Consider the following 20,325-nt stretch of genomic DNA (forward strand, 5'->3'; position numbering starts at 1 on the left):
CCATACTGCTTTCCACAATGGTTGTACCATTTTACAATCCCACCAGCAGTGTATGAGAGTCCCAATCGCTCTACAACCTCGCCAGCATTTGTTATTTTCTGTTTTGTTGAACTTTGGTACTAGTGCTGGAGCAAGATGATATCTCATTGTTGTTTTGATTTGCATCTCTCTAATAGCTAATGATCGTTAGCATTTCTTCATATGTTTGCTGGCCGCTTGAATATTGTCCTTGGTGAAATGTCTATTCATGTCTTCTGCCCAGAACGTGTTCTTAATCCCAGGAATCTGCGAGAGCGCTGTCTTTTCAAATATCCAAAATAGTTAAGCCGCTTTTTAAACCTTCAAAATGGCGGCACCCTCCAGACAGGCAAAAGTCCACAGCTCAGCCTGCCTTTCTCTTCTCCTTCTCCGTTTATTCCCCAGCCACGAGAGCAGTCCTCTGTGCAGTCCCTGGCTAGCAGGGCTGATTTTTAGATTAATTCTTAGGTCCTACCACCACTCGGGATTCTCCAAGCTCTCTGTGCCGTCAGGACTTCTCAGGATCGCTGCCAGACCACAGTTCCGTCTGTCTCCTTTTTTGGTATTTTCATGCAAATTCTTCTGCTAGTTGGAGTTTAATCCACTTTCTATATCCTCCCCTTCAAGGCTCAGGGGTCCAGGATTATCTTCTGTATCTGTGTTAATTGGTTTCCCTTCTCTTTTTTGAACTTTTTCTTTTTTGAAGAGGGTCTGTGCAGTCTTTCTGCCTCATCTGCCATCTTACCGGAACTCTAGTAAAGATCTCTTAAATGATGAGAAATTAACATTTATCTTGAGAACATGTAATAGATTACGTGTGTGTGTGTGTGTGTGTGTGTGTATACACCCAAACTCACTGCCATAGAGTCAATTCCAATTCACAGCAACAACCTTTGGGTTTCCAAGGTGGTAAATCTTTACTTAAGTAGATTGCCCAGTCTTCCTTCCGTGGAGTGGCTGGTGGGTTTGAAGTACCAACCTTCTGGTCAGCAGTCAAATACCACTAGAGCTCCTTAAAGGATTATATCAGCATCATTATATTAAAAGGTGAGATTTCTTTGTCTTGCAATTGCCTATGATGCATCACTATCTAATTGAATGTTTTTCAATAGTAAAATGGTTTCCTTTCTTTTCTACGCTTGTGGAAATGCGTTTCTGGGTTAGCACGATATCTTCAATTTTGCTTTTTTTTTTTTTTTTTACCCAACAATTTCTTGTAAGGATGAGATATGGTGTAGAAGTGTCTGTATTTGTGCAGAGCAGCTAAAGGCCCTGTGGCCAAATAATAGTCACATAACAACAACAACAAAAATAAACTCACTGCCATCAAGTTGGATTCAATTCATAGCAACCCTCCTTGGATTTCCGAGGCAGTATCACTATGGAAAGTAGATTGCCCCATTTCCTTCCGATGAGTGGCTGATGAGTTTGAACCACCAGCCTTCTGGTTAGCAGTCAAGCACTAAGCCACCAAAAGCTCCAACAGTCATTTAAGAGACTAAATTACAAAAAGTTTCCTTCTAGCTCTCTCTTTTTTTCAAAATACAAGATGTACTCCCACGATCCAAGTACTGGAATGAATGTGTCCAGGGTCTGGGTCTCTGGACTGAAGTTACAGAAAATAAAGATAAGGCTACGAATACTTGTGAAGGAAGGACCTAAGTCCACTGTCACAGCACTGCACATAAGCAGAGTAGAATGTTCCAATAATGGAACTCTCAGTCAGAGCTCTCACCCTTAACACCCATTTCCAGTCCCTTCTCATGCTCGACATCTTTCAATATTCTTTCTCTTTTCTCCTGACTTTGAGTTCTTAAATCCTTCAGACTGAATCACATTCATGACCTTTGTCTCTCTAATTAGATAGTTACTCGGGGGTGGAGATCCAATTTTGTTTTTCTCTCTTTCACACGCCATAGGGGACGTCTAGGAGAATGTGATGATTTATATAAGAAACTGGAGACAGAGAAAAGGAGAAATCCAGGTGAGAGAAGGATCCATTTTCAGATAAAATATAATGGTGTTTTAAAGATGTTTTACAGTGGGCATGTAAATGAACAGGAAAAGAGAATGGTGGTGGTAAAGTAATACATGTAAGAAAGATGGGCCATTTTGTGAGATGTCAACCAACAGAAATACTAGAGAGGTTAAGCCTATCAGTGCTTGTAGTATCTTCTCTGCAGCTTCTATATGAAATGAAATGGCAGGCTTGGTATTTATATTTTCCATTATATGTTAAGAATAGGCTTAAAGCTGTATGACTGCTTCACAGGAAGTTTGAACAGTGTGAGCTAATTTCCCTAGGGCCTACTACAGAACCAGAAAAATGTAATAAAATGAGGACTACTCTTGACTTAGATTATATCAAAAACAGACATCTATAACAATTTAAAATTCTCCTCTTCCAGCTTTAACACTAAATATCATCAATTTAAGAGTCAGATCTTATGAGTATTCTGGTAGGATACCTTTTAACTACAGGTTCAATTTCTTTCAAAGATATGTGGCTATTCAAGCTATCTACTTTTTCTTTCGTAACTTTGGTGGTTTCTGTCTTTCAAGGAATTTGTCCAATTCATCTATGATGTCAAATTCCTTGGCATAAAGTTTGTATTTCCTTATTTGTTTCCTTTTATTATCTACAGACCTTGTAAGGATGTCCACTCTCTCACTCCTTGTATTGATATACGTTTTTTTTTTTTTTTTGATCAGTCTAACTAGAGGTTTAACAAGTATACTGATCTTCTCAAACACCTTTTTGTTTTATTAATTTCCCCTCTCTTTTTATGTTTTGATTTCATTTATTTTCTCTCTTATCTTTATTATTTTGTTTCTTCTACTTATATCAGTTTAATTTTATCTTCTTTTAATAGTTTAGCGAACAGAGTTCATTAATTTGAAATCTTCTTTCTAATATAGGCACTGAGTGCCATAAATTTTCACCTAAATACTGTTTTAGCAGTGCAATAGGCACAGTAATGCCCCCTTACACATGTTCATATCCTAAATTTCCTGGAACTTCTGAATAAATTACCTTACATGGCAATAATGTCTTTGCAGATGTGATCAAGTTAAGGACTCTGAGATGGGGAAATTATTATCCTGAATTATTTGGTATAAACTGTAAGACAATAAATTTGTATTGTCTTAACATACTGTTTGTGGTAGTTTGTTATAGAAGCATCAAGAAACTAATGCAAGTAGCATTCTACAAATTTTAATTCAAATTCAGTTCACAATATTTTATAATTTCCCCTTCGATTTCTTCTTTGACTCTTGAGTTATATGGAAGTATGTAACTTAATTTCCAAATATTTGGGGAATTTTCCAGAGATATTCTGTTACTAGTTTTCAGTTTATTAAGATCAGACTTTGATTTGAATCATTTAAAATTTAATAGAACTTGTTTGATGGTATGCATCTGGTAGCATAGTGCCTAAGACACTTGACTGCTAACCAGAAGGCTGGTGGTTCACACCCACAAGCCACTCCTCGGAAGGAAGGTCAGGCAATCTACTTCTGCAGTGGTACCACCTCGGAAACCCAAGGGGGACTGCTATGAGTCAAGTCCAACTCAATGGCACATAACAATAACATGTTCCAGGTGTATTTAAAATGTGTATCAGTTGTTGTTAAGTGTTCAACACATGTTAATTAGGTCAAGCTGGGTGACAGTGCTGTTCAAGTAATCTATATTCTTACTAATCCTCTATCTCTTGGTTTTATTAATAATGTGTTTTCCAATTATGCCAATTCCACATCTCTATTTCACTTATGAATATGCAAAATAATCACACTAAGAACGTATTTGAAGAAAGTTTGAAAATTCTAATTACTTCAATTATAAATCCATTTCAACTGATTTATATTTCTCTTTATTATGGAGAACTATATGGTTAAATATAAATCATATATTTTTCTTGTTTTTTTGCATGTATGGCTTCTCTGATGAATTCCACCAAATATTTAGGGAAGAAATAACACCAATTCTACATAGACTCTTCTAGAAACTGGAGACGAAGGTACACTGCCCAACTCATTCTATAAAGTCATCATTACCCAGATACTAAAACATGACAAAGACATCACACCATGAATGGACAGATCAACATTTTCCATGATATAGGTACAAAATCCTACACACTATTTTAGCAAATCAATCTCAACAATATAGAGAAAAATACATTACGACCAAGCTTTATCCCAACTTTATATCAAGCAAAGTTGATTTAACACTCAAATGTCAAATAATAACAATTAAATAATCAATAAACAACAACAACAACAAAATTCCCATCTGACTGTCTCAACAGATGCAGGAATAGCATTTGACAAAATCTACTATAGAGCCCTGATTAAAAGAAAAACTTCAGCAAACTAGCAATAAAGAAGAATGTCATCAACTTGATAAAGCACAATTCTACACCTAATATATTAAATGGTAAAAGACTGAATGTTTTCCCCCTGAGATCAAGAATAAGAAAAAAATATTTGCTCTCACCACTTCTATTCAACATTGTATTGATTCATTAGTACAAGTCATGAGAAAAGAAAAGATGCATCCAATTAGGGAAGTTACTAAAACTAGTAAGTTTTAGTTTAGTAAGTGAAATTAGCAAGGTTGCAGGATAGGAGATCTATTATATTTCCATATACTAGTAATAAACAATAAAAATGAAAACAAAAAAATATCATTTACAATAGCATCAAAAATACGAATTTGATAAAATATAGAAAAGATCTGTACACTGAAAACTGCAAAAAATTAGGTAAGAGTGGAAAAAGACTTAAAATGGAAAAATATACTGTGCTCATAAGTTGAAAGACTCTATTGTAATCTGTCAAATCTTCTCAAATTGATCTGTAGATTTAATGTATATCCAATCAAATTCTATAAAGATTTTTTGTAGAAAAAAGGTCATTCTAAATTTAACATAGAAAATCAAAGGTCTTGGAATGACCAAAGTACCTTTTTAAAACAAAAAATTCAGTAGATTTAATGTTACCTGATTTCAAGACTTTTTATAAATAAAGCCTTAGTAATCATAACAGTATGTTAAATGGCATCAGAATAGAACTAGATCAATGGAATAAAACAGAGAATCCAGAAACAGACACTCCTATACACAGATGACAACTTTTTGAAAACGGTGCAAAGGAATTTCAATGGAAAAAGGACAGCCTGCAACTCCCATATATTGCTTATGGGAATGTAAAATGGTATTATCATTTTGGAAAATGGTTTGCAGTTGCCTAAAAATTTAAACATATACCTACATATAATTCAGCCACTGCATTGCCAGGTATTGAAAAATGAAAGCATTTGTGCTACAAAGACTCGTACACAGATGTTCATAGAACTCTAATTGTAATAGCCCCAAACTGGGCATACCCCAAATGTCTATCAATATGTGAATGAATAAACAAATTGTATACCCATACTGTATCAGCAATTTTAAAAAATGAGCTACTGATATATGCAACCTGGATGAATATGAAAAAATTTAATGTTGAGTTAAAGAAACAGACAATAAAGAGTTTATGCTTTCTCATTTATAAACATTCTAGAAAAAAACAAAGAATAACAGATATTTACCTGTGTTTTGACTATGCAAAGGCATTCATCTGTGTGGACCCTAACAAATTTTGTGTAACACTACAAAGAAAAAGAATTCTAGAACACTTCATTTTGCTCATTAGAAACCTGTACATAGACCAAGAGGCAGGCAGTCTTTTGAACAGAGCAAGGGGATACTGCATATTTTAAAATCAGGAAGGGAATGCATCAGGGTTGTATCCTTTCACCATACCTATTCAATCTGTAAACTGAGCAAATAATCCGAGAAACTGGACTATATGAAGAGGAATGTGACATCAGGATTGAAGGAAGACTCATTAACAACCTGTGATATGCAGACTTTGCTTGCCGAAAGTGAAGATGACGTGAAGCACTTATTGATGAAGATTAAAGACTAGTCTGCAGTATGGATTACACCTCAACATAAAGAAAATGAAAATCCTCATAACCGGACCAACAAGCAACATCAATATAAATGCAGAAAAGATCAAAGTTGTCAAAGATTTCATTTTACTTAGATTCACAATCAATACCCACAGAAGCAACAGTCAAGAATCAGAGGATGTATTCCATTGGGCGAATATGCTGTAAAGACCTGTTTATAGTGTTTAAGAGCAAACATGTCATTTTGAAGACTAAAGTGTGCCTAACCCAAGTCATAGTATTTTCAATTACATCCCATGCACATGAAAGCTGGAAAATGAATAGAGAAGATCGAAGAATTGTGATGTTGGTTAAGAAACCAAAAACACCATGGACTGCCAGCAAAATGAACATTATCTGTCCTCGAAGAAGTGTAGCTGGAATGTTGGTTAGAAGTGAAAATGACCAGACTTCATCTCATTTACTTTAGTTGCATTGTCAAAAGGGAGCAGTCCCTGGAGGAGGACATCATGGTTGGTAAAGTGCAGGGGCAGTGAAAAAGGGGAAGACTCCCAACGAGATAGACTGACATAGTAGCTGCAATGATGGGCTCAAGCACAGCAAGGATTGTGAGGATGGCGCGTGACCCAGCGATGTTTTGTTCTGTTGTACACAGGGTCACTGTGAATTGGAATTGACTCAACGGCACCTAACAACAACAGAAAGAGCAAACTCATCTACAGTGACAGTAAGCAGATCAGTGCTTTCTGGAGAAAAGGACATGGGGGTGGGGCAAGGAGAGGAATTTATAAATAAGCACAAGGAAGGATTTGGGGTGATGAACATGTTCATGACTTTGTAGTGACAATGCATACAAATGTCAAAACTTATAAAATACTTTAAACATATGTATGTTAAGTTTGTATCAATTATACCTCAATGTTAAAGTATTCTGGGAAATTTCTAAACTTAATAAAACACAAGCGTATCTATGTATCTATTATAAAAACTCACTGCTGTTGAGTCGTATCTGACTTATAGCAACCCCTCCTTGGGTTTCTGAGGCAGTTATCACTACAGAAGTAGACTGCCCAACCTTCCTTCCAAGGGTGGCTGGTGGGTCTGAACTGCCAGCCTTCTGGTTAGCAGTCAAATGCCTTAGGCACTATGCCACCAGAGCTCCCTGTATCTATTATGCACCTGATAAAAAATGATAATGTATGTTTACTGACACAGAAGTATCTCTGGGACGTTATGAGTTTTTAAAACAGGCTTTGAAATAGCTTATAGTAATTTTCCATTTATAAAAAGCCTAAGTCTATGTCTTTGTAATGAAATTTCAAAGGTTTTTTTCTTCTAACTTTTGTTAGTTTTCACTTTTCCTTTGTTTTTTCCTCAAATGACAAAAGTATTAATTGAAATAAATAAATATAATAGCACTATCCATCTCCAATCACCAAATCCACCCACCTACGGCAAACAACTAAGTCCCGGGTATGTATTCTTTGACACTTTGATGGCTCATACAAATAATCGTAACCAAATCGACAGATTTTAAATTGAAAATTGAGACACTATATAAGATGTTCTGCAACAAAATTTATTTTCAATTTATTTATTATGAACATTTTCCAGGCCAATATACAGATCTATCTCACTCATGTACCAACTGTGTAATATTCCATAGTATAGATGCACTATAATTCACATAATTATTCCTATTGAAAAACATAACACTTTTTTGCTGTTCTTGCCATACACACAAAAGCAACTTTTAAGTATCTCCTTATCAACTGGTGCTTTTATTTTCAAAACTGTTAACTATTAAGTAAAAAAAAAGAGTATACACACATACATATTATACATAGAAATATTTATTTATTTTAATAGAAATTGCCAGATTTAGTTTTAAAAGGTGGAAATAATTCTCATTCCCATCAGGACTATATGTTCGCTGGGTGTGCTCCATTTTCACTGGTGAATGATATTACATTTGTCAAAGGAATGACTGAAGAATAGTATTCCATCATTCAACAATGAGGGTGAGCATCTTTTCTTATTTTTATTGGCTACCTGATCTTTCTTTTCTGTGAACTGCCTATTTTTATCCTTTACCCAATATTCTACTTTCTTGTTTTACTTTTTAACCTGCAGGCACTGTTGATAGATAGGATGGTACTTATCTGTGTCTTTTGAGTTTTGATTTTTTTCTAAGACAAAATTAAAAATCCTATTTATTATTATATTTAATGTTCTCTAACGAATATAGGGTTATCTTTGAAAACAAAGAGAGAGAAAGCATGCACTTTAAATAACTTGAAGGCAAGGAAGTCTTTTTTGATAATTTCTCAAATGTTTAACAAAGTGTCACTCTTTTAATTCTAAAGATTTTTAAATGGATCCACTTGCATGAGCAGTAGTGAAATCACTACTAAGCCTACACAGCTTACTTCTTCAAGACCATGTGTCTCTCTGTCTCTGAAGTATATCAAAGGTAGAAATTCACATTTTGGTCAATTACAGAACCATTTCTTGCCCTCCCTGTATTAAAAATCTTATTACAAGATCACAAACTCATTTAATGTACCCTTGCTATTCTACACAATTAAAACTTGCATAAAATATAAGAAATGACTTATTAAAGTTAGAGCCCTTTGAGGACTGGAACTGTATCTTACTGGTCTCTGTGTACTCATCATCTGAGACAGTATCCACACAGCCTATACTGGATGCTCCCTGAAAATCTGTTAGTAAATAAATGACCTGCAATTAAAATTAAATCCAAGGTTTTTCTCTCTCAGTAACAATACACAGGTTACTTAATCTCTTTGGGTTAAAGCCAAAAAACCTGTGTTGTCATGTTGATTGTGACTCATAGTGACCCTACAGGACAAAGTAGAACTGCCCCAAAGAGTTTTTAAGGAGGAAATATTTATGGGAACAGACTGTCACATCTTTCTCCCACGGTTCAAACCACCAAACTTTCAGTTAGAAGCCAAATGCCTAACCACTGAGCACCAGGGCTCGTTCTCTTTGTGTGATAAGAAAACTGAAGTATATAGAGGTTAACTGAGTTATCCTGGGACTCAGAGGGAGTAAAAGTTGCAGATGAATTACAATAGATGTAACTTAAAAACCCCTTTATTTCTAATAAAATACAGTGCCTTCTCAACTCTATCTTGTCTGAATTCCAGTGACATTTTCATTTTGGTTAAATTGTCATTTTTGTAGCAAGATGGGATGCTGAGTTAAACAAGTAAGGACAGTGTAAAGAATACAGTTTGTTTGTTACCCCTATGGCAGAGTGTATCACGTCATCAGGAAAATGAAATGGTAGATTCTATATGTAGATTTGTTCCAAAAAGCTCAGCAGAGGGTGTAATTCTTTCAATGGCAAGAACAAAGAGAGATTACTCCAATGAGACCATAAGCATTTTCTAGGCCTCTGTGTTACATTTTACTGAACTTTCTATAGCCTCTTAGGCAATTTTTGCATTTTCATATTTTTGTTCCACTTCTACTATCCTCAAAATAGACTTCAATTTAAGGTAAAAATCAAGGACAGATGCAGAAATGTCAATTACGGCAACACAAACATAAAATTTAGTAAGAGAATAAACACAATTTTTCTAGTCAATACTTTTCATCTTTAAATACAAGACTGCAGCTCACTGCCTTAAATATGTAAAACTGGATGGAAAAAAACTCTCATCTATTTGTCAGGAGTCTACACTGTCAGAGGCACAGCCTAATAGAGGCAATCACTTACTCCCTTATCTTTACTTGACCCTATTACCCTATGTATTTACACATGTCTTTTTATAAGATCATCAAGTTCCTAGTGGAAAGAGATTTGCCTCTGTCATCGCTGTGGTCCCAGAAGTCAGATGAGGGCCTATTACACAGCATGTATAAATTAGTATCACTTGAACAACTGAAATAAATCTTTATTCAATTTAAGACTGAATTTCCTGCCAAAAATAGTTAAGTATGGATTTATCAACCTCTCTCTTGGTACATTATATAGATACCTGGTTAGGCCATCCATATATATTGACTGTACATGAAAGTTCCCAATTTGAGTATTCTACCCAAAAATATGGACCAGAATAGGAAGTCAAAAAGGACTTTAAGTTACCAGAGCTCTGGTAGCATAGTGGCTAAGGCACTTGACTGCTAACCAGAAGGCTGACGGTTCAAACCCACCAGCCACTCCTCGGAAGGAAGGTTGGGCAATCTACTTCCGTAGTGATACTGCCTCGGAAACCCAAGGAGGGGGTCACTATGAGTCTGACTCAACGGCATAACTGTTATAGTAAATATTAAAATATATTTGTACAAAAATAAAATGGTCAGGAATATTTCTGGTGGTTTTACAAAGTCACATGGGTACTTCAGTTCAGTGTTGGTTTTTGAAGAACTTAAAATGTGAAGGGATAAAACCAGAACGTTTTCTGTTCCTTTAAGACACTTTTGCAGATTAAAAAATTGTGAGACTAGAAAAATGTCAAGACTCTTTAATCCCTGATATCAACCTCTACTTCATCCCCAATCATGCCTGGAACAGTTTTTTCTTATCTAAGTATCCTCTGGTTCATTGTTAAATAATCTATACTCTCTTATTGAGGAACTGGTGATTTATATTACCAATTCAAAGAATATCTGCACTTCAAAAAACTGCCATGGGACAATTACTAACTCAAAAATATTAATTTGTCTGTTTATGTACTCCTGGGCACCATCTTTTAGTAACAAATCACTTAAGCAATATACTGCTTAAAAAGACAAGAAAGTGTGATTGTGGTGCAGGATCTTGCTCTGTTCTCATTTCAGTTCTCAGGCATGGCTTTCATCTTTAACTTGTATTCTCTATGTTTAGTTTGTTTTCCTTTCTGTTATTTGTTTTTAAAAATGTTAAATATGTGTCTTTACTAGTTTCTCCTATTTTTAGAATTGCCACATCAATGATTTTTGAATGATAACTGATAAGTAGGTATAAAAAGGACACAAAACCCAAAACCAAACTCATTGCCATCGAGTCAGACCTGACTCACAATGAAGGGTCAAATTACTGTTCTCTAACAAGTAAGTGTTCTTTGGGGGTCATTCACCCGTTGCCTCATAAAAATGATTGTTTTTTCAAAGGGTAACCGACAAAAAGCCCCAGGTCCTCTCCCCAACTATGGGAGAAGGAAGGTACCTAAAATAGTGATGGCACTATGAATACTGATGCCAATGGTGCTCAGTCTATTTTAGAAAACAGAATTTACAAACATGTATGATAAATTTCTCACTGTCCCAACTTCCTTGCATTATTTGCTTTTCTGCTCTGGTTCACCGTGTTGAACTAGTTATTTCTGCGATACCAAGAGAAGAGACACTTCTCACAGACATTGATAAGAAAATTTCCTTAAGAGCTGAGCTAGGTAAGAAAGCTGCACCTTAAAATTAAGAATCAAGTTTTGATTTGCCAAGTTTCCCTGTCTATCACACATCTTAAAATAGATAATAAGGACTGAGAATGCTGGTGAGCAAAACCTTCCTGGTGCATTTCTAGATCAACTGCTGGGAGTATATTCATCTGTCAAACTGTCTAACTTACATAGTCATGACTTACCTGATAGGTCTACAGAGAACAAATCATACAGTGTAGTGCAGTGTTAAAGAGGATGGGTGATGCTCACTTGTTAAAAGCTAAAATTTCCACACTCATATGGCTATTGAGCTAACAGTGGATAAGCCTCAGATAACTTTGGATTAGAATTATAAAAACCCAACAATTAGTTCCTAAGCTCCTAGGTGATGATACACTAAAAAGAAGTAATTTTGAATTGGGAAGAACATAATACTTTGCTAATATTAATGGTCTTAAAAAAAAAGAAAAAACCTCACAGGAAAAGCACAACTGTTTCAAAAGAAAAAGTGGGAGAACAATATGCTTATCTGTGAGTTAATAAGAGTGGGCACTTTTATTTTTTAAAACAAGTTACATAAACCTTTGACCTTTTAAGAGTAATTTTTTAAGAAAATTATTATTTTCTTAAATTGCTTTAAAAAAAAAAGATTTAAGAAGAGCTTTAGTATAGAGGAGTTCCTTTAAGTTTAACTAGGTTTTTAAACTCTTGACAATACAAGAGTAGGGAATATAGACCATGCTGGTTTTGAGTGGTTTCCAGCACCAAAGACATAATATTAACAACTAAAGAATTTATTCACATGAATGAGACAAAAAGAATGTGCACGATGATAGATACCTTGAGGTATTTTGTATATTTGAAATTTTCTTTGCATTTTTAGGCAATGGAATAATGCTACTGCAGGTTGTACTAAAACACAACCAACCAGTGAAGAAAACAGACTAGAAATTTCAGCATTCACTCCTTGTTTCTGGAAGTCATGGAAAGCAGCCAATTAAAAACAAACACTGCTACTTCTTCATGTTCAGCAAGTTTAAGATTATTAATGCCAGAAAAGCTTACCTGAGACAGGGCTTTTTCTTGAATTTAAGCTCTGAAAATCCACCATCTCTTCTGTTTGCCCATCTGCTTCTGCCGCTATTTTGTTTTGACTCTCTTTTCCATCTTCACTAAAGCAAGTTCTTATGCTTTCTTCCTCTTCTAAGACCCCCTGAGCTGGGGCAGGAGCATTAATGGTAGTGGCAGCAGCAGGAACAATGACTGGGACAGGAGGAGGAGAAGCTGGAGGAGTTGGAGGAGTTGGAGAAAAGGACCGAACTGTGGAAGAAGTGATGGGTCCTGGGACGCATTCCACTTTGATTTCTTCTGGGGGATTTTCCAGAATCTCCAATTCAAGAGTCAATGGCAGCACCTCCTGTTTTACTATTTCCACAATGCTCTCCGTGGCTGGTAATTTTTCACTAACTCCATTCATTTCATTCATTAGGTTAGTACTAGAAATCAGTGGAATATCATTAGATGCTACACTACAGGGTTTCTTGCATATATCATCATCAATTTCATCTGTTGGTGAAGGGTCTGATGTTTCTGTGCAAGATGTGGGGCTGGGTATAGGAAATGTGTCCTCTTTTGGGGAAGAGAGTTCACATCTGTCATCTAGAGCAGTGGTGAATATTGGCTGGCTACTAAGAGCAGCAGAAGTGGGGGAAGCAATAGTAGTATTACGAGCAAGTGGAGAAACAGTGGTAGGTGATGCAGGCAGAGGAAGCTCTGGTGTGGATTCTATGGTGGTAGTCTCAGACGTCTGGCCTGCTTGTTCATTCTTCTCCCCACTAAGGACTAGCCTAAGGACTGGAGAAGGAGACTTTAACACTGGATCTGGTTTTGGCTTCTCTTCTAGAGTAGAAAAAATGAAAGGATTTTAAGAATAACTTATAGATCAGATACTGTATTATTTTCAGTCAATTCTTTTATCCTCAACCTAAATCATGGACTGCAGAATAGAAGCCAAAATATTAGACTTACTCTGCTATTTCCAAAACACTGTCACATGTTTTTCCAGTTACACTCACAATTACTTGGTCCTCCATTATATACAAAATTTATTTTGGAGTAAGAGAAAAGATCAGTTCACCAAATGATTATGTCAAGAGTACAATGGAACAACTCATAAAAACTGAAGCTAAAACATTCGTGGGATGGGATGGGGCTTTTCTTTAAGGCAGAGGGAACTTAATCTCTACCACCCTGGAAAATGTTTCTACCAAGGACGCACTGTACTGACAGGACACTCCAAGGGCAAGTGATAGAAGGCTAAATTACTATAAAGAGATTGGTTTTCAATATATTTCTGCACTGTTTGGAATTTACTTGAATTACTTTTATAAAAGATCCAACTATGTTTTAAAATAGATTTTTAGAGCCTCAGTGAAATTTTCAAAGTCCTGAACATAAAAAAAAAGTTTAGAAATTAATTTAACTTTCTTTTATCAAGAGAAGTATAAAACCAGCAGTAATATAAGGATTAAAAATGGAAAATTATCCTGTGTCTTCAAATGTAAAAGAAAAATTAATTAAGGAGAAACTAAAGTTAATATTCAGAGAAGCATTAGGTAGAATAATACATAAAATGTGTGTGTGTTCAGACAGAGAATGAAAGCAAGAGTGAAAGTAAAATTAATTGTCTCAAAAAGGGCAAAAATATGAAAAATTTTATTACAGCTCCTTTCATTTTTCTGGCTAGAAATAAAATTTTATAAAATTTTTTGTAGGTTCAGATTCCAGGTAAACTAGGATGTGGGTCTTCCCTGAGACAATGAAAGTAAAGGAGATTAGACTTGATTTTGGCCTTGTGTTTCCTAAAAACAGACATGCATGAGTATGTTTATCCAATGCAAACAAATTTTAAGCAATACTAAATGACAATCTAAACTGCAAAGGACTTTACTTACTCCTCCAGAAATCGTCACACATCAACAACAATGAGTCTTTAAAACAAATTGTAATTAAGTAAGTCTATCAGTGAATCTGTTCTGTGAATCATATAAATAGATGATACATATTACCATTAAACTGTTAAAGCTGTATTCATTCACTGTGACTACATTTAAAGGCCTTAAAATTCACTGTAATTTACGGATACAGAAGCTAATGCTTCTAATACTGACTTTTGTCTTCTATCGTCTACAGTGGTAAAATAAGATCAATAGGCTTCCACTGTCAAATCCCGCAGACTAAGTTGTCAGGACAAGAGACAAAATATTTTAAATGAGAAAATATCTTTGATAGAAATAATATCCAACTTGTTAGAATAACTGCTACATGGGTCCCCCAAATTCCATGATAGTACTGAGTAAAAATGCAGCAGAACACCATCCTATAACCACTGAATAAAGTCTACATACAGTAAAAAAATAAAGAAAGAAAACAATAATTATAGCAATAACAATCTATTAAGAGTATGTCAACTCAATGATTAAATCTGGCATGAAAAATTTCTGACAGTGAAAATTCAAACAAAACTATATGTAGGACAGTGGTGGTTAAGTTTGTGTGTCAACTTGGCTAGGCCTGGTTGAGTGGCTGGGCAGCTGGATGTAGTATTCCCCATGATGAGATTGGTGATCAACTCCATGGTGGGATCTACTATGAGCAGCTGAATAGCTGCCTTAGGGATGTGGTCTGCTTCCTGTATATAAAGAGAAGCTTTGGGGAACGGTCTCAAGCTTATGGCAAACTTGAACCCTGCATGCAGCCATGTCATCATTCAGCAGCCTGCCATACTCTGCCAACCTTGGGACTTTCAATGGACTTGAATTAATGGCCTGCCATGTGGTTTGGTAACATCAGGACTATGCCTTGTTACTTGTCAACGTTGGGCTTGTCAGTCTCAGCAGCCAGTAGCTGCCTGACTGAAGAGATGCCTCGAGCTGCAGTGGGCCAGGAGCAAGAGGTAGAGTTGAAACTCAAGGTTGAGGGGCTTTCACACAGCCCCTAGAGCCTGGCACTTTGAACTCGGACTTTTAGCCTCCTGAACTGTAAGAGAATAAACTCCTGTTTGTTCAAGCATCCCATTTGCGGTATATTCCTGTCAGAGTGGCACTAGGTAACCAGAACAAGGACTGATAATAGAAAACATCTATATCCCCTTTAAAAATATATAGTAATAATGAAAATAAACAGAAAGAAAAAGGTGTTAATTCTAGTGAAAGCTCTTCATTTTGAAACAAAAGTCCCTTAAGCCACTCAATAAAGCTTTAATACAGAAAGCTGAACAGTGTAATACAGAGAATCTCAATAAAGAACACCGACTTTAGTCCTCGAAGGCTTTCAAAATAAAGACTATGATTTACAAAGCTGTAATAGTTTAAAATGTAATATACTTTAAAAATATTTATAGTGTTTGATCATCATTAGGAATTTGTAGGAATTTCATCCTTAACATGTTTTCCTAAGGAAAGAATGAGCAAAGATGAAGGTCTGGAATATTTAAAGCAATAGAAAAAAACTAAATGTATAAGAGGCATTATAAAAAAAACTGATAGCCTGGGCATACAATGCAATATAATGCGATCACTTAAAATGGGCTCTTAAAAGAATAATGATAAGGCAAGTTGCTTACAAGATACATAAGCAGGGCACAAATTATACTAGAACATAAACTTAATTTGCTCACTTAAAATCTATAATATGCATAGAGAAAAATCTGAAATTATATGAAAAACATACTGCCACCTGGCTGATCTCAACTCACAGTGATCCTACAGGACAGAGTACAACTGTCCCACAGGGTTTCTGAGGCTTTACACCTTTATGGAAGCACTGTCACATCTTTCTCCCATTGAGCGGCTGGTTTGAATCATTGACTTTTTTGGTTAGCAGCTGAATGCTATAACCACTGCACCATCAGAGCTCCTTAGAATTACACAGAGCTCATCATAATCATTCACAGAAAGAAATACAGATTCATTTTCTTTACTTTTTTTGCTTATCACTCTGATGGGGCAATCTACTTCCGTAGTGATACTGCCTCGGAAACCCAAGGAGGGGTCGCTATGAGTTGGGTCCAACTTGACAGCACATAACAACAACAACAACTATATTTATGAGAAGGAAAAAAACAATCCTTATTTTTACATAGTGGTGGAACCAACTGCCTATATGAGTGTTTCATTGGTTGACTGACTGTGTGTACTGTCATCTAATGGGCAGAGGCCAGGAGTGGTAAGTACCTTCCAATTTCAGGGATAGTTTCACTTGAAAAACAATTAAAACCAAAAACCTACTGCCATCAAGTCAATTTCAACTCACAGAGACTCTGTAAGACAGAATAGAACTGCCCCACGGGGTTTTCAAGGCTGTAATCTTTATGGAAGGAAACTGCCGACGTTTTGGTTAGCAGCTGAGCACTTTAACCCCTGTACAACCAAGTCTCCTTTGAGAAATAAGGCTCCTGTCCAAAAGGCCAACTAAGTAAAATTCCTATGCTTGGTTGAATTACAACAGAATACCATTCACTGGAGACCTACTCTACACCAAGTGCTTTCAATAGGTGCTCTTTTCTAATGCACCTTCTAAGTAGTTGGCACTGAAGTATCCATGTCATATCCTCAATACACTTGACTGAATGCACTTTTCTCACTGAGGAACAACTATCATTAACATGTGTCTACACATAATCAGCACCAATCGAAGATTTTATTTTTATTCACTGAACCATTTTTTCTCTTTATAAACCAAGCTGAGGGGTTCCCTACATCTTCATAAAGTACCCAAATATTTGAGAAATGATGCATTTGTCTGGAACCTTGCTCTTCATGGAAGCATTCTAGCTGTTCCCTTCAAAAAAATTTGAGAAAACTGGATGTTTCATAATGGCAACTAACATTTACTAAATACTAATGTGGCAGGAACTAGGTCAAATACCATATATACTTTGTCTTCTTTAATTCTCACAACCAGCAGTAAGCCACAAATTATTATATTCCCACTCACAAATGGGGAAAATGAAGGTTTGAGAGATTAATTACAGGCCCAAGATCATCGAACTATCAAGTGCTAGAGCCTGGAAACGATTTCAAACCTGACATTCTTCCAATTCAGGGAGGGAAAAAAAAGTGTGTGGAAATGGAAGTATTTAAGTGATTGAAGCAGGTGGAGACACTGATGCTAGCATGAAATTGTTACCTATGCAAACTCTCGGAATGACACTTCCACGAAGATTAAAAACCAATCCAACTGTAGAACGCAGAGTTTGTTGTTTCTGGTAGTAATATAGCCGTATTTCAAAGCAGTTCATTTTGCTTCCTAATTTAATTTCAAAAAGATTCTGTATTTAAGAAAATTTAAAAAAAAAAATCTTCTAACTGTAAAGAAAAAAAAAATCTTTTCTATAAAAGATGGTGAGCCCTTTCTACCATTACTTGAATTTATACAGATTTGGTGTTTTTTTTTTTTTTTTTAAATCAAAGAACTCTCCTCTGAAAACTATTTTATATACTGGCAGACTATGGGTGGAATTAGAAAACAGTTACTTAGTTTTCTGGTGAAGAGTTGGCACTAAGGGTAGTAGTCCAAAAGAGTTACTTCTAAGCTCTATGAAATAAATTTAAAATACTGGTTTTTCTTTTCATAATTTTTCCCATTTATCCTTATCTATTTTCTACATCAAATTAAAATGTTGATTTTATTATTACAATTTCCACTAAGGAAAAAACTGAGAGGGAATTAAGGACTTGTATTCCTTCTTCTGGAAATCTAGATCTAGGCATGACAAAAGGCAAGGCTCTCATAATTAGAAAATCTTGGCATTTTTTCCTAAAAAATAACAGAAGAGATAATACTATCTTCAGGCAAAAGAGAACTATTGTCATCAGGGTATGTTGTGAATTTTTTTATTTCTTAGTACAGCTATGGAGAAAGCTTATAAACAAGAGCAGAGACGATATATTATAAGGCCTCTCTGCCTGGGACATATTCAGTATGATTAGCATAATACTAACTACCAGAGGATTACAACTATGCAAAAGTGTAATGAAGTAAAGTTTTGAAGGGAATATTCTAAAAATTATTCTGCACCTAGATTGTTAACATTCTGAATTTCTACTCCAAGATGCTTTATCTTTGGGGGTAGGAAGTTGATCTTTCACCATCATACTTACTATCACCACCGCACTCGTGCAAGGTGAATGGATTTAATATTAAATAAATTAGCCCAAAGTATGAACGAATCCTCCCTTTACCTTTGTACATTGCTAAAAGAAGTACTTGGCAGTGTAAGTTTTAGAAGCATGCCAAGGCTAGGGTTCATTATTTACTTTTTGATTTTAAAACTATCAAATAATACAAATAACGTCTCTGCTTAAGTTTACTTTAGCAGGCTTCTCCATACTCAAGGGAAAATAATTTTTTTTTTTTATTTTAAAACACTACAATTATCTTTGCAAATTGTACAAAAACACTGAAATCATGTACTAGAAGTCCTTCTTTCAGAGGCTTTATAACTGTGATTAACTTATAGTTTACTCAAAAAAACTCTAACACCTCTACTTTGTATTACGGGCCAATTTCCAAACGTAATTTTAAAGAATAAATTTTAGAAAGTACATTTACTAAGAGCCAGCTATAGAATAATGAAGCTAATGCATGTATTATTTAAATTCTTATATTTGAATGGAGTCAGAAGCCTTATAAAAGCATGCTTAGTCATTCGTTTCCTCCTTTGCCTAGTGGGAATTGTCTCCCAATTTTAACTAAGGCCAATGTAAAGTCCAACTAGGCAGGAGAGAAAGACAGACTATGATATCCCATTTTCTGGGATGAGATTTTTTTTATTAAGTTTTCTGTAATTCTAAAAGTATTGTGTGCATTAATTTTAAACATATGACACGTCATGTTCACGGTCTTTAGGAGTAGCAACCTTATTAGGATTCCTGCATCAGTGATTTACTAAGCCTTTTTCATGTGGCAGGCTATCTCTAGTCCCTACAATTTTGTGAGGTAGGTCTTCTTCATTCCATTCTATAAGTGAAGAAATTGAGGTTCACAGAATACTTCATTCAACCAAGACCAAATAGCTAAGTGCATGATGGAACCAAGATTTGAATTCAGTGCTATTTCCATTTGTGACTACAGAAGCCCAATTTTGTAAGAAGAAAATATTATCTTTTTAAAAACAACAACGTGTGTGTGTGTGTGTGTGTGTGTGTATGTATAATGTGCTGTTCTCGAAGAGTAATATACTTTGATTTATGTCCCTCTAATGGGAGCTCTGGTAGTGTAGTGCCTAAGGCACTTGACTGCTAACCAGAAGGCTGGCGGTTCAAACTCACTAGCCACTCCTCGGAAGGAAGGTTGGACAATATACTTCCCTAGTGATACTGCCTCAGAAACCCAAGGCGGGGTCGCTATGAGTCAGGTCCAACTTGATGGCACATAACAATAACAACAACATTGTTCCAAATCAAGTTTAAGGCACATCATCTTTTGCATATAAAAAGATGCTGACAGTGGGTCATCAACACAATGTAGACAAAAAAGTTTTACTAACCACCTGTTTTAGTTTTTTAGAAATGGAACAGTTTGATTTTTCATCTCAAAGCTCTATTTAAAAGTGGGTGTCTAAATAATACTGAGACATTTTAATCTTACACTTGGATGCTAAGGGCAATGCAATTAATAAAAAAGAGACTAAATATGAACAGTTATACACAAACCTTGCTTCTGGTCGCTAGCTGCAGTGACAGGGGTGCTGGCAGCAAGATGAACGCTCTCCACAGTCCCATAAACCACAGAGCTGTGCTCAGGGACCTGGCTGGGCAGCTGCTGGGATTTGAAGTACAAAAAAGGGTGATAATGAGCGTGCGAACATAAAAACTAGCACATGGAACCCAAGCAAACGGGAAGACAGAGTGGGGAAGGAGATTACAAAATTTAAAAAAAAAAAAAAAA

General features: G+C 35.6%; 1 protein-coding gene across 1 annotated transcript in view; it reads right to left on the reverse strand.

The window, feature by feature from the left end:
- EIF4G3 (eukaryotic translation initiation factor 4 gamma 3) overlaps positions 1 to 20,325 on the reverse strand; it is a 425,124-nt gene that overhangs the window by 156,299 nt on the left and 248,500 nt on the right. Inside the window, exons 9-10 of the mRNA XM_007935664.2 lie at positions 20,091 to 20,196; positions 12,439 to 13,272 (exon numbers count right to left, since the gene is read on the reverse strand). Of these exons, the coding sequence (XP_007933855.1) occupies positions 12,439 to 13,272; positions 20,091 to 20,196 (940 nt within the window). The remainder of the gene's footprint in view (positions 1 to 12,438; positions 13,273 to 20,090; positions 20,197 to 20,325) is intronic.

Source organism: Orycteropus afer, unplaced genomic scaffold (assembly GCF_000298275.1).
Source record: "Orycteropus afer afer isolate SDZICR_OR568_19922 unplaced genomic scaffold, OryAfe1.0 scaffold00031, whole genome shotgun sequence".
Classification (NCBI taxonomy): Eukaryota; Metazoa; Chordata; class Mammalia; order Tubulidentata; family Orycteropodidae; genus Orycteropus; species Orycteropus afer.